The following is a 14431-nucleotide window of genomic DNA, read 5'->3' as shown; positions in this document are numbered from 1 at the left end:
ATCAAAAGACAAATGAAAACTAAAGGACAAATAGTAATACATATGATAGAAAATGGTCTAATATCCTTCACATATAAAGAGTGATTATAAATCAATAAGAAAAAGAGCCCCCTTGGTTAAGGTTTGTCCCTATGTATGTGCCATGGAAATACCAAGGACCTTGAGACCTGCCACATTCTAGGATCTCTTAGAACTACACGTTTCTCATCTATGAGATGGGAGAACTGACCAAACTATTAGTTCTAGAAGGATCATTATTATCCAAGTGTTCTTTTTCTGAGTCCCTGGAGATTCAAGTTGCAAAGATCACCAAAAATCACCTTAACGTGCAACTATCTTCAAGCCAACTGACCATTTATGAGTTTAGTTCAAGCTTAAACATCGACCCCTGCCTCCTCCCAGATCCCCATAGTCTACTCGGCAAAGTGATGGTTGGGGTTGCTGTCATCCGACAACATACAATGTAACAAAATGCAAACCCAAAACAAAGTGAAATTGAAAATCAATGCCAAAATCCAAAAATTTCATGAAGTCAATGAAGTGGAAAGAAAACCGTTTTACTCGCAATTCCCCTACAAAATAAGGATTTGGCAAAGTTAGGCTGTTTAACACTGAAACACAGGCGACCAGCAAAGGATGAGGCTCTTCAAAAGAGAATGAATGACCTGTTTATCAAAGGATCAAGAAAGATCCCTAGATCTTAAATACTCTTGTAAAAAGACTCTTAATGTGTGAAAAGCCAGTGTGAAGTTTGGACTGCCACATTGTGCTTTCATGCACTTTTGCCAGAAAAACTGCTCATGTGCACAAAACCCACATGACTTGATTTATTTGTTCAATCTAAAAACCTGCACGCAAGTGCAATCTTAATTTGGTTGTCAGGTTAAAATAAATGAAAAAAATTTTTTCAGTTTCATTTTTAATTTTTTTTTTAAAGTAATCTCTGTGCACAACTTGGGGCTCAAAGTCATGACCCTGAGATCAAGAGTCTCACGTTCTACCAACTGACCCAGGCAGGCACCCCTTCATTTCCATTTTTGAAGATAATCAGTTTCCATCTCCCAAACCCTATCCAATTTTTCTATAAGATCTAGTCTTCATTTAAAGTAGATTCATTTCAAGTGACCTTTTTTCCTAGGAATCAAGGACCTTCCTATTTAGGTCCAAGGAACAACTGAATTTTTTACAGCACCCTGTTTGCTACGTGCAAAAGCCATTACACTTGGCATGCCAACGGGTCTTCCCTGGATAAGAGAAAACAACTAAGGCAGGCTACTCTAGCCTTGTCCCTGGCTTGGGGGGAGTGGTATATAGGGTCACAGAAGCCGTCTCCAGGCGCCCCAGTGCGGATGTCCTTTATTCTTCCGTGGCAGCCAGACTCACAGTGTGGGCCTTGAATTGACTTAAAAATTTTTGAGGTCTGTCTTTCATCTCTGTGGATAAATGAGGCCCGTTTCATAGACTTTTGTTATTATAGAAGACTAAGGACTAGGGGCACCTGGGTGACTCAGTTAAATGTCTGCCTTCGGCTCAGGTCATGATCCCATCGTCTTGGGATCGAGTCCCATGTCAGCCACTCTGCCTGCTTGGGCACAAGTATGCTCTGTCGGATAAATAAATAAAATCTTAAAAAAAAAAAAAAAGACTAGAGCTTAGCGACTGAGTGGGTTATTATGGACCACGGACATTTGGAACTTATAAAACTAAAACTATTACTAGAGATCCACTTTCCAGTGGGAAATCTGAGCTAAGCACTGTTGGGAAGGTTCTAGGGGCAAAGAAGAATGTAGAGAACTAGACTAAGTTTTAAATTCTTTTCCCTTTAAAGGAGAAATTAAGACTACTTCACGTAGATACTTATCAACCAAGTCTATTGTAGATCGCAAGGTTGACCTGCATAGTCATGCATTCTTGTATCAACAGAATTTCTGGCTGTTAGTTTTCCCATGACAGGACTTGACGACATATTTATATGCATCACAGTCCCCCAAATTTGCTTATCTGGTACCACTACTTAAATACTTTGCAATATACTATCAAGGCAGGAAAACAAAATATTTGGCGAACTGTGCCTCACAACAAAAAATCGTGAGTATTGGGCGCCTGGGTGGCTCAGTGGGTTAAAGCCTCTGCCTTCAGCTCATGTCACGGTCCCAGGGTCCTGGGATCGAGCCCCACGTTGGCCTCTCCACCTACTTGTGATCTCTGTCTGTCAAATAAATAAATAAAATCTTTTTTAAAAATCTTGAGTATGAAGTTTAAATATCATATCAACCTAGATGAGCAGCGATAGAGAAGACGGAGGACCGCAGTTCCAAGGATATATCCTTTAGAGAAATTTGCATGAAAAGATGCAGGAAAGAGTACATAGAACTGGAAATCCAGGCATCCTGGGCCCCCTGCCTGTGCACGTCATACAGGCACTGAAAGCCACATGGGGGTGGCCACAGCCCTGAGAGCAATGAGGGCTCTCGACGGGCATTTTCCGTGACCGACTTCATGCCCACTCCTACAGGGGACTCATGGGCATGCGTGCATGGCGGTGGCTGGTCTAGAAGACACTGGCCAGCTCTCTGGCTGAGAATAACCGGAGATGAAGGCAGAAATGAGTGTGTCCCTGGATAGCCCTCCATCCTTTCCACCAAACTCCCAGGCCTTTCAGCCAACAAAGAGAAATTGGAAAAAGATTTTTTTTTTTTAAACTTTGTAACTCTTGAAGTATCTTGTGTGTGCTAAGATGACCACTTTCCTTTTCCTTTATTTGTAAGGTTTCGGTTTTCCAAGCAGCTCACTCATTCACCGACTCAAACATTGATTCGTTCCTGTTGGCATACACCGGCGAGCTAGTGTGTCCTAGAGGAACCCAGATGAGTCAGTTCCAGTGTTCAGAGAGTTTATGGTTTAGTCGGCGAGATTGGACACAGAGGGAAAAACACAGTAAATAAGGAAGAACGTTATGAACTCTGTAACACAGGTGCGGGCAAAGGGTGAGAAGCTCTGTGTAAGAAGAGGGCACTGGAGCCGGACCGAAAGGGTGTGGCCGTGGGCAGGCCCTAAGAGCTTGGGAATACTGCTGTGACAGGACAAAAGTCCCTTTAGGAAAGGTCGCAGGCCCGGGAGTGCGGGAGAGATCTGCCTGGGAGGCTGTTGCAAGAATGAGTTTACGGGGGCACTGGTCAGAGCGGGGCAGCAGTGGGGAGACATGCCAGAAGGAATCCGACTAAGGATGCTCATGAGGATTAGAGCGTGGTCTGTGCCAAGCCAGCCACTCTGTCTTCCAGTTATTCTGCATTTTTTCCTTTCTACAGCCTATGGCTTCTCGAGGACAAAGAAGACAGTGCAGACAGTTGCCATCAAGATTAAGGAAGGGGCACCTGGGTGGCTCAGTTAAGGATCTGCCTTCAGCTTAGGTCATAATCTCGGGGTCCTCGGATCGAGCCCCACGTTGCACTCCCTGCTCACCGTGGAGCCTGCTTCTTGCTCCTTCCCCTTCCCACTCCTGCTCTCTCTCAACTAAAGAAATAAAACCTTTATTAAAAAAAAGTAAGGAAAACACGGATAATCTCCTAGACATAGTACTGAATGGAAACAGCTATCCAGCAGAGCACACGTTATATGGTTCCATTTAACCTCTGCAAACTGCTCTGTGAGATGCAGAGCACGAGCAACTAGCGAAGAAGCCTGAGGACGAATCACCAGGGCTCCAGGTGGTGAGGTAGGTGCAGCGATGCACCTACCTGCCCCCCAGTCTATGTCCCCACAGCTGGGACCCGGGAATTTGTTATCCTACGTGGCAAGAGGGACTTTGCTGATGTGATTAAGTTTGGGACCCTAGGAAGGGGAGATGATCCTGGATGACCCTGGTGGCCTTAGTGTGGTCACAAGGGACCTTAGAAGTGAAGTGTGAAGGCAGGAGAGTCAGAGAATAAGAGATGTGGGAGCAAAGGTTGGAGAGATGCAACTACTGCCTGGGGAAGCCAAGTATACCAGCAGTTTCTAAAAGATGGAAAAGGGGGTCCTTGGGTGGCTCGGTTGCTTAGACATCCAACTCTTGAGCTCAGCGTTGTGAGTTCAAGCGCTGTGCTCGGCTCCACGCTGGGTGTGGAGCCTACTTAAGAAATAAGTAGATAAAAACCACTGTTTAAAATAAATAAACAAATAAACAAATAAATAAAAGCTGGAAAAGGCAAGAAAATGGATTCTTCCTTAGAAACTTCAGAAGGAAGCCTGCTCTGCTGACTTATTACTGAATTCTGAATTCTGGAACCATAACAGAATACCTCTGCGTTGCTTGAAGTCACTGAGCTCCTGGCGATCTGTTAGAGCAGCCATAGAAAACTCAAGCAGGTGTAGAACTAAAGGATGTGGTCTCCAGAAGCCAACTGAAGAAAGTGTATCAAGGAAAAGGAATGGTGACTGCATCAAGAGTTGCTTCCAGACCAGGTGAGGTAAGGTGTTAACTGGTGACCGGGTTTGGTGAGGCAAAGGTCCCGATGACCCTGGCCAGGGGAGTCTGAGTGATGGGGTGGGCACTCTGAGTCTTCCTGCACTTAGCTCTCCTATGCTATTGGATTACTCAAGCCCTGAGGTTCTGCGTGGCCAGACCCCCAAAGGCTGGCAGAAACACCCATGGGAGATACTGCTGACTTCGCCGCCGGAGAAGGATGCACCCTGTGGGATAAGGACCCAGTGCCCAGTCATCTGGACATCAATTATGCCAACAGCACTGGCTGGGCAGTTGAGGTTTGTTTTCCTCCAGGGTCTTCTCGAACAGAGGGCTTCTATCCAGAGGCATGTGGTCCTCCCAAGTCCACACGTGTATGTGTGTGTGGGGGGGGGAGTACGAGCCACCCTTTCACAGTTATTAGCCTCTTGATGGCAGGTTTGGAGTGAGGGGAGGATTCTGGTTGGACTATGATAAAAGCTGTCACTCTCTCACTAGAAAAATGCACAGTCCCATTCACCAATCCCAGAAAATGATCCACAGAACACAGGGATTAAGAAGCTCCGCTTTTGGGGCGCCTGGGTGGCTCCATGGGTTAAACCCTCTGCCTTCCGCTCAAGTCATGATCTCAGGGTCCTGGGATCAAGTCCCACATCGGGCTCTCTGCTCAGCAGGGAGCCTCCCTTCCTCTCTCTGCCTGCCTCTCTGCCTACTTGTGATCTCTCCCTCTCTATCTCTCTCTCTCTGTCAAATAAATAAATAAATAAATAAATAAATAAATAAATAAATCTTAAAAAAAAAAAAAAAAGAAGCTCCGCTTTCTATATTTTCCAGAGTATGATATGTACTCCACCGATGGGACCTGGGATGATTTTAGGAGATACAAGGAATAAGTATTTATCTGAGTAGCTCTCTGTTTTCAAGTGCACGTAAAACTTGTGATGTCACTGGTATTATTGCCTAGGATGAGTAAGTGGGAAAATAGAAAGTGAGTCTACCTAAAGATAAATATTAAGTATAATAGTTCAAGTGGTATACCAATTTAGGGGGAAAAAACTTGACAGTGATTCATGGATACCCCAAGTCTGGGAAACACAGTATCTATGACCTTGGGGAGAGATTTGAACCCAAAGCACTTTCCTTTCCTAATTATTTCTTTTAAATGCCGACTGGAGCTCAGGGGCACCTGCTGGGCTCGGTTGTGCATCTAACTCCTGGTGTGAGCCCCGGTTTTGATCTCGGGGTTGTGAGGTGGCTCCCCATGTTGGGCTCTGTGCTCGGTGGGGAGTCTGCATGGGATTCTCTCCCTCTGCCCCTCCCCCTGCTCGCATGCTCTCTTTCTCTCTCCCTCTTTCTCTCTCACTAAAATAGATAAATAAAAGGGCGTCTGGTGGCTCAGTAATTAAGCGTCTGCCTTCAGCTCAGGTCGTGATCCCTGGGTCCTGGGATCAAGCCCCTCATCGGGCTCCCTGCTCAGCAGAAAGCCTCCTCCCTCTCCCACTCCCCCTGCTTGTGTTCCCTCTCTTGCTGTGTCTCTCTATGCCAAATAAATAAATGAAACCATTAATAAAATAAAATAAAATAAATTAGATATATAAAATCTTAAAATAAGTAAATAAATGCTGGTTGCAGCTCGATAAATGGACCTCACGCCCCACTAACGACATGAGCTACAGCGAGAAGAACTGAGTTTGCAGTGAGGAGGTTGAATGCGCCCCCCAACCGCTGTGGGTCAGGATGAGAAGAGGGCTTGATTTCTCTGCTTAGCCATAGCCCTCTCACTCGCTCTAGGTGGGCAGCTCAACTTCCTCAAGTGCAAGACCATGGTCACAGCAGACCTTGTTTCATCCTGACAGTATGTGGGCTCAAACGAGTTTGACTTGTTTTGTGTATGTGTGTGTGTGTGTGTGTGTGTACATATGTATATCTTTGTGTGAGTGTGAATGTGTGTTAGAGTACCTAGGGGTGTGTGAGGAGGTGTGGCAAAATGGAGAACAGGGGAAACCAAAGGGACCAGACCTTCTTCCTGGAAATTTCACAGCGGAGCTCCGGGATGCTCCCCTCCAAGGACTACACTGGGGAAGAAGGTCTGCTAGAAGGAGAACCACTCAGAAATGAACTTCAGGGGTGTCTGGGTGGCTCAGTCAGTGAAGTGTCTGCCTTCTGCTCAGGTCGTGATCCCAGGGTCCGGGGAATGAGCCCTCCATTGGGCTCCCTGCTCAGCGGGGAGCCTGCTTCTCCCTCTAACCCTCTTGGCCCTGCTCAGGCTCTCTCTCTCAAATAAATAAATTAAAATCTTAAAAAAAAAAAAGAAGAAAGAAACAGAAAAAAGAAATGAACTCCAAACAAAAGGAGCTGGTTAATGCCATTCCCCTTTCCCATCTCCCCTCCTGGTCCGCACATGATGGGAGCTGGGCTCGAAGCTCCCCGCATGTCAGCCTCTCTGGTCTGGCAGGAGGGGAGAAGGGAGAGGAGGAAAGCAATATGAAGGTTGCTTGAAAGGCTGAGCCAGAAAGAAGGACAGAGATGTCTCCATTCGGGCCATAAGAAGAGAGCTTCTCTCCGAACGGGATACTCCATTCCAGACTTCTCCTCTGACTACCTTCTCCCTCAGTTTAAAGACAACACTATACTAGCTTCCAGAAGGGAAATCCATAGACAGAAGCTGACAGGCAGCTGGAGTGTTGGGTAAGTATGGCTGCTGGTCAAGTTTGAGCCTTGGGTCTGTAAGCATGTTGTCAGTTTTTAGTTTTTTTCCCCACATCCTCAGCTTGGGGCTCAGATACAAGGATGCCTGCAGCATGGCCGCACTGGGACTGTGGCTAACAGGTGAGTGCAGGGGTAGGAAGCCAACTTGGTCTCCATATTCTCTGAGTCCTCCCTGAGGGTCAGGTAAGGCAAAGCAAAGCGGAACGAAGCCAAAGCAAACCAGTGTTGGGTGCTTAGCAGAGCTGGGAGGTAGAGCCATTGAGGGCTGCTGGCCTGGGGTGATCCTTGCTTTCTGGGAAAAGAAGCCTCACCCTAAGGCCCCTGTTCATAGGACCCAGTTCCAGTGTAGGATGGCTCCCATGAGGCATCACAAATCTGTAACTCTGCAGTTTGATTCCAGCCTCTCGTTTCCTGCACTCAGCTTGAGTTGGATCTACAGCTAAACCTCTCTGCCCCTTCAGCATGACCTGACGCCAAACATCAGCTGCCAGGATTCAGATGGGCTGCTGCTGCCAAATGCTGAGCCCTGGTATTTTACCTATGAAATCTCCCAAATTCAACCCCATCTCCCCTTGGCTACATGGTAGTCTCCTGCCTGGTCTCCTCACACTCCCTTGGGCTCCCTCTGTTCCTTCTTGGCTCTGGAGCCAGGGTGTTCTTCCAAAGATGCAAATCTGACCACACAACACCCCTGCTTGATTGCATCCCTTCCCTGGTTTCCTGTCGTTCTTAGAATCGGGTCCCAAATCCATCCTGCAGCCTAGGAGGCCCGGCATGGCATGACGTAGCTCTTGCTGATCTCTGGCCTCCTCCCGCTTCTCTCTCCTTGCCCACCAGCCTCTAGCCACACTGGTTTTATTTGTCCCTTGACTGTGCCAAGTCCATACCCTTCAGGGCCTTCTTTACACATGCTGTTCCCTCTGTCTGGAATGCTCATCCCACCACACTTGACCAGGCCAACACCCAAACCATCAACTAATTCTCAGTGCAAATGTCACTTTCTCAAGAAAGCTCTTGAACTCCTCACCTCCAAATCCACATTCTGATGGTACCAAGTGATGAAATAATTATTGTACCATTAGTATGTTCTCTGATTAGCCTGTTAGCTCCGATAAGACTGTATTGGTTCTGTCCATTGGCACCTCCTCAGTGCCTAGCTCCGTGCTGACAATTATGCAAGGACCAATGAGTGAGTGAATAAATGATTTACACATTAGACTAGACAGTGCCATGTGGAGCCACCAGGAGCAGTGAGAGACACATCCATTTATCCAAAGATCTAAAAGCACTTGCTGGGACCACTCTGAAAACAAGAGGTAGAAGCAAGCAACAACTCTTGGCTTAATGCCCAAGCATGATGGTCCCACGGTCACCAGTCCTATAGCCACACCTGGAGTGAGTTTGTCCCTAGATCAGCCTACCTGGGGCCCTGTGGATGGAGCAATCCCCTGTATCCCAAGATCCTTGGGATGGAGATAGCATTGATTTTGGAGTTGGGTACATTTGGCTTTCCCACTAACTAACTTTAACCTTAGACAAATTATAGAGCCTCCCTGAGCCTCAGTTTCCACACCCTAAAATGGAGATTAAAAAAAAACTTACCCGAGGATCAGTTGGAGACCTAAATAGCATCACAAGGTGTCCTGCAGGGCAGCAAGCGGTTCACAGTGCTAATCCCCATGCCCACCCCCTCTCCCCCACCCAAACACTAGCTTACCCCTGTCATTTCGCCTTTTTGGACACCCATGCCAGCATGCAAGACAGGAAATAAAGAGAGGTCTGAGGGATGGGAGGACAGAGTCCACCCAAGACACTGGCCCAACCTCTCCACCTACCCAAGGGAAGCCCTAGTGCACCAGGAAATCCAAACTGGCTGAGAAGGATAACTGATCTGTGACTACTGGAGGCAGCAGGAGGGTGAGATGGGGAGGGGAGGGCAGCTGGGGCTGGAAGCTATTATTCAACAGAAATGAAGAGCAGATGCAAAGAGGGAGAGGCTGATGAGGGAACAGGAAGGAAAGCTTGGGAGCGTGAGGGGCTGGTAAAAGGTGATCCAAATTGTCAGAGGGCAGAGGCTGCACAAGGAACAACTAGGAAGGAGGGAGTGACTTGGGAGGTGGTGGTAGAAGTAGCAGGTGGAAGAGGGTCAGGTCAGGAGCAAGGCTGGAGAGGAAGGGCAAGTCCTGGTGAGGGGGGCGGGTAGTGACCTGTTACCTGGAGAGAAGGGGAAAGCGAAGCTGAGGGCGGAGGCTGTCACCTTGGGTCCTCCTAGAGGGCAGGTGGACCGGGCATGCCAGTGCGTGGAGAGTGGGGGAGGGAAGAAGGGGAGCAAGGGGGAGGGTGAGACCCCGGGGCCGGATGTACCTGAGGGTCTCCTTTCAGATCGCCCACGTAGTACTGCTCCAGCCAGCGGCGCGCGTTGGCCGAGTGTCGGTGCAGCGGCCCGTCCAGGTCGGCGCTAACATCCTCGCCAGCCCGCGCCCGCAGCAGCTGCTCGCCCCCCGGGTGGTGCCGCACGAAGCCAGTGAGGTCGTAGAGGCGGGCCCCGCAGCGGACCCAGCAGGCGCCGGCCGCCAGGCGCCGCTGGACCTCGGCGGGCGAGAAGGACACGGCGGGGGGCGGAGCGGGGGCCATGGCGGGAGACCGGAGCTCGCAGCTGGAAGCCCGGACTTCTGCTCGGCGGCAGCCCAGCTCTCCTCTAACATCCCGGGAGCCCGGACCGTCTTGACGGGCCGTCCGCCACCGCACCTGCTCATTTGCATGCCGCCCTCCCATTGGCCGCTCGGCCGGACGCTGCTCGAGCCCGGAGGCTCCCTCTTCCTCATTGGCCGAGGGGAAGCCCGAGCGACCAGAACTGGGCGGGCCACCCGCTGCGGGCTGCCAGCCAGGTGGCCCTAGGCAGGTAGAGGGCGCGCCCGCCAGGTGTGTCCCGTCGCAAGAGGAGAGCGAAGGGGACGAGCAGAGGCAGGCGGAGCAACTCTTCCTGTCACGGGTGGCTGCATGGACGGACATCCTTGGTGGCCTGAGCGCTTTTGGAATAACTCTTGCTGCTGTCCTTTGGGAGAAACTTGGCAGTTTTCGATTCTCAGGCTCCAGGAGGGGGCGAGGAGTGGGGGAGGCAGGGCGAAGACGAGAGTAAGGTGAGTGAGACTCTGGGCACGGGCCCCCCCAAACTCCATAATCACAATCTATAATATTTTAATGTGATATTTAAAAACTCCTACCGTTACACAACAGCCGCGAATGTACTTAAGGCCACTGTACACTTAAGAATGGTTAAAATGGTAAATTTTAGAGACATTATATTTTATCACAGTAACAGTATGATAGTTATCACAATATATAATAAAGTTGTTTGGTTTTTGTTTGTTTGTTTTGACAGAGAGAGAGGACGTGAGCAGGGGAGGGGCAGAGGGAGAAGGAGTGAGAGAAAACCCGAAGCAGGCTCTATGCCCAGCACGGGTCCCACTGGGGCTCCATCTCACCGCCCTGAGATCGTGACCTGACCCCATCGAAGCCTCACCCAACTAAGCCGCCCAGGTGCATCTATAATAAAGAATCTTTTTAAAATTATGTTTTTGTAAATAAAGCTTTATTGGAATGGGGGCTAGTGAGGCAAGAGAAGCAAGATGGTAAAGTGCAGGGTTGGATCTTGTCCTTGATATTTAAAATTTTGATATTGTGTTCATTATGGATTATTTTTTGCCTTAATTTTGAATTAAATACTGCACTGAAATATTCTTTGTCTTGATTATGAAGTTTTTTTGGCATGGGCATAAATTTTGCACCCTGAGTGACCGCCTCCCTTGCAAAACTCTAATCTTGCCCTGGGCAGAGGACCCCAAGGGGAGACTAGAGAATCCAGCTGGGCTCTGTCTCTCTTAGAAAAAGTTATTTTCAGGGTCACTCTTGTTTATGTTCTGGGACTGGGCACCTCTGCCCAGCCAGCACTGGGAGAAAGCCTGGGCCACCCCGATAATAGATGTGCCCAAGGTCAGGATAGTTGTCCTTTCCTTCTCCCCCTTCCAGGCCTCTCCTGGCGCATCTACAGGGAGTAGGCAAGACTTAGGCTGAGTCTATGGGTCTGGAAGGAACTCCTGTCCAAAAGGCCTGGAGACCTTAGGTCACAAATGGTGCTTTTTACAAGTGGTGAATGCAATGTCACCCTCACCTCATTTCCACACCTTCTCTGTTCCAAATACCTTGCATGTGCCAAGGCAGTCAGGCACACACTCGCAGGTGTCCTCAAGTACTCCTTGCTGACAATATCTTGGAGGAAAACTCCGTTTACATTTATCACCATTGCCTTAAACTATTATCTGAAGTTGAACAAGTAGTTTAAGGCATCTATTCAGAATCTTAACACATTTCTTGCCATAGTAATTCCAATTCTAAAAAATGTGACCTTATGGATATATTGAGTAAGAATGTATATGTAATGACATTAATTGCAACACTGTTTACAGACTAGAAACAACCCAAATGTCCATGATGAAGGAGGCCTGACTAAAAACTAAATGAGCATGCATTCACAGACAGTGAAATGCTTTGTAGCCACTAGGAAGAACGAGGTAGATCTGCATGCACCGATAGAAAATAATCTTCAGGACACTTTAAGTGGAAAACAGCAACTGTGTATGGTATGCTAACAATTATTTTGCTATTTTCAATTCTTTAATCTTTATAAATATTTGAATGCAAACAAAAGAGCCTTTGTAGGTTTCAAAGCAAAAATAGTACAATCAACTCAATGAATTTGCCTCCCAACCCAAGGGCTGGGACATTACAAAAACTCGCACCTGCCTCTATACTCCAAAACCTCCATCTCTCTACCTCCTCCTAAGAGATAATCACTGTCTTGACTTTTGTGCTTATCCTTCCTTGGCTTTTAAAATATTTTTATTACATCTATGTATATGCCTATACAATATGTTATTTAGGTAAGCTTTGTTTTGAGTTTTATGAAAATCACCTGGTACTGTATTTTGCTTTATGTGGCCTCGCATGTTTGACTCAATATCATTTCAAGATTTATCCTTGTTGCTGAGGGTCACTGTAGTTCACTAGTTTTTCAGTCCAGGGTCATATTCCACTATATGAATTTATTTATCCATTTTTTTTTACTTGAAGTTTTTATTTTTTCCTTTTCTATTTTGAGCACTTTTTTTTTTTTTAAGATTTTGTTTATTTATTTGACACACAGAGAGATCACAAGTAGGCAGAGAGGCAGGCAGAGGAAGAGGGGAAAGCAGGTTCCCTGCTGAGCAGAAAGCCCAATGTGGGGCTCGATCCCAGGACCCTGGGATCATGACCTGAGCCAAAGGCAGAGGCTTTAACCCACTGAGCCACCCAGGCGCCCCTATTATGAGCATTCTTGTACATATGGGGTAGAGTTTCTACAGCTTCTGTACCTACAGATGCAGGTGTTGGGTCATAGGGCATGCGAGTTTTCCAGTTTACAAGATAATATAAATTAACTTCTAAGTGATTATACTATTTTACATCCCCATGAAAGACATATAAAAATCCCTAGCCTTGGGGTGCCCTAATTCTAGGTACCAGCCAAGGACATCACTTATATTCACATTGTACTAGGGGTCCTAGATAGTGATAGAGGGAAAGAAAGGAAAGCAAAGAAGAAAGAAAAGAAAAGAAAGAGAGAGAAAAGAGAAACAAAAGGCATAAAGAGCAGAGATGATGGCTCAAAAATCTTTCTACTTGTAAATAACATTATTGTTTACATTGGAAATGTCAACCAATTCACAAAGCAACTAGAACAAATAAATAAGTGGATTTAGCAAGTTCACAGGCTCCAAGGTCAAAATGCATAAATCAATGTGTTTTAATTACTGGCAGCGAACAATTGCAAAATGAAATTTTAAAATCCCACTTATAATAATGTCAACAAGCACAAAATATATAAGAATAAGACGACGACAACAAGTAAATCTAAAGCTTCTAACTGAAAACCACAAAACACCGCTGTGAGAAATGAAAGTGTTCACAGATACAAGTTCCAAGTTCATGAGCTGAGAGAGTCACTATTAAGATCTTAAATCCTAAAAAAAAAAAAAAAAAAAAGATCTTAAATCCTTCAACTGTTCTAAGCATTCAACACAGTTTTGATCATAATCTGACTTTAAGAAATTGTTAAACTATATAATTAGTTTATATACATATATATAAATTATTATATATAATTAGTTTATATATATTATATATATTGAATTATATATATGTAATTCAATTACTATATAATTGAAATTTGCTAAGAGAATAGAACTTAAGTGTTCTCATCAAATAAATAAATAAATGACAAGAAAACAAAAGGAAGGGATGCTTGGGTGACTCAGTTAAGATTCTACCTTCAGCTCGTCTTCAGATCTCGTCTGCGTTGAACTCCCTGCTTAGGGGGGAGTCTGCTTCTCCCTCTGTCTGCCATGCTCTCCCTGCTTGTGCTCTCTCTCTCTGACAAATAAACAAAATTTTTCTAAAAAAAAAAGAAAAGGAAAGGAAAAATTTGACAAACTGATAAGTCTTTTATATTTTTTTATATATATAGAAAAAGAAAGTAAAAGGAAAAAAATGACAAACTGGTAAGTCTTTCATATTGCCACATACAGTTTAGGATGTATGTGGCAATATAAAAGACTTAATGTATGTGGCAATATAAAAGACTTAAAATATCCAGAGCAACACTGAGAAAAAACAAAGTTGCAGGACTTACACTTCCTGCCTTCGAGACTTAAAACTACATATTCAAGACAGAATAGAACCAACAAATAGATCAATGGAACAAAAAAGTCCAGAAATAGATCCAAACATATGAGGTCATTTTGCTCTTTTATTGAGATACAATTTACATAAAGTAAAACTTGGCCTTTTGTAACATATATGAATTTGAGGATCTTCTGTACTGTTGTTAACGATCAGTTTTGCTTCTCCCTTTGCTAATATCACCCTGTCTTTATCTCTGTAGTTCACAATACATCCCGTCATCTGGGAAGGCTGATGCCCATACCCTGTTCTCCTTGAAGAGCGTTTGTTTTATCTTGGATTTTTTTTTCACATAAAGTTCAGAATCATTTTGTCAATGTCCATGAAAAAGTCTACTGGGATTATGAAAGGAATTGCACTGAATCTATAGATTAATTTGGAGATGATATGTTTGAAATACTGAGACTTCCTATTTATGAATGTGAGTTAAATCTCTACTTATTCAGGTTATATGTAATATTGTTCCATGAAGCTTTTTGCATATAGGACTTGCACACATAT

The 14431-nt window shown here is 45.7% G+C and overlaps 1 protein-coding gene and 1 long non-coding RNA gene across 2 annotated transcripts in view; one reads left to right on the top strand and one right to left on the bottom strand.

Annotated features, from left to right (window-relative positions):
- The window catches only part of FA2H (fatty acid 2-hydroxylase), a 48916-nt gene extending 38646 nt beyond the window's left edge, over positions 1-10270 (bottom strand). The window contains exon 1 of the mRNA XM_082750828.1: positions 9518-10270. Coding sequence (XP_082606954.1) covers positions 9518-10165 — 648 coding nt within the window. The 5' untranslated portion in view covers positions 10166-10270. The remainder of the gene's footprint in view (positions 1-9517) is intronic.
- LOC309858139 lies at positions 10176-10723 on the top strand. The gene is made up of 2 exons (XR_014308059.1): positions 10176-10293; positions 10536-10723. It is a non-coding gene; the product is annotated as an uncharacterized lncRNA (long non-coding RNA).
- The last annotated feature ends 3708 nt before the right edge of the window (positions 10724-14431 follow it).

The sequence above is a fragment of the Mustela nivalis genome, assembly GCF_964662115.1.
Source record: "Mustela nivalis genome assembly, contig: HAP1_SCAFFOLD_1905, whole genome shotgun sequence".
Classification (NCBI taxonomy): Eukaryota; Metazoa; Chordata; class Mammalia; order Carnivora; family Mustelidae; genus Mustela; species Mustela nivalis.
Note: the sequence above shows the minus strand (reverse complement) of the source record. Positions and strands in the feature narration are given on the sequence as shown.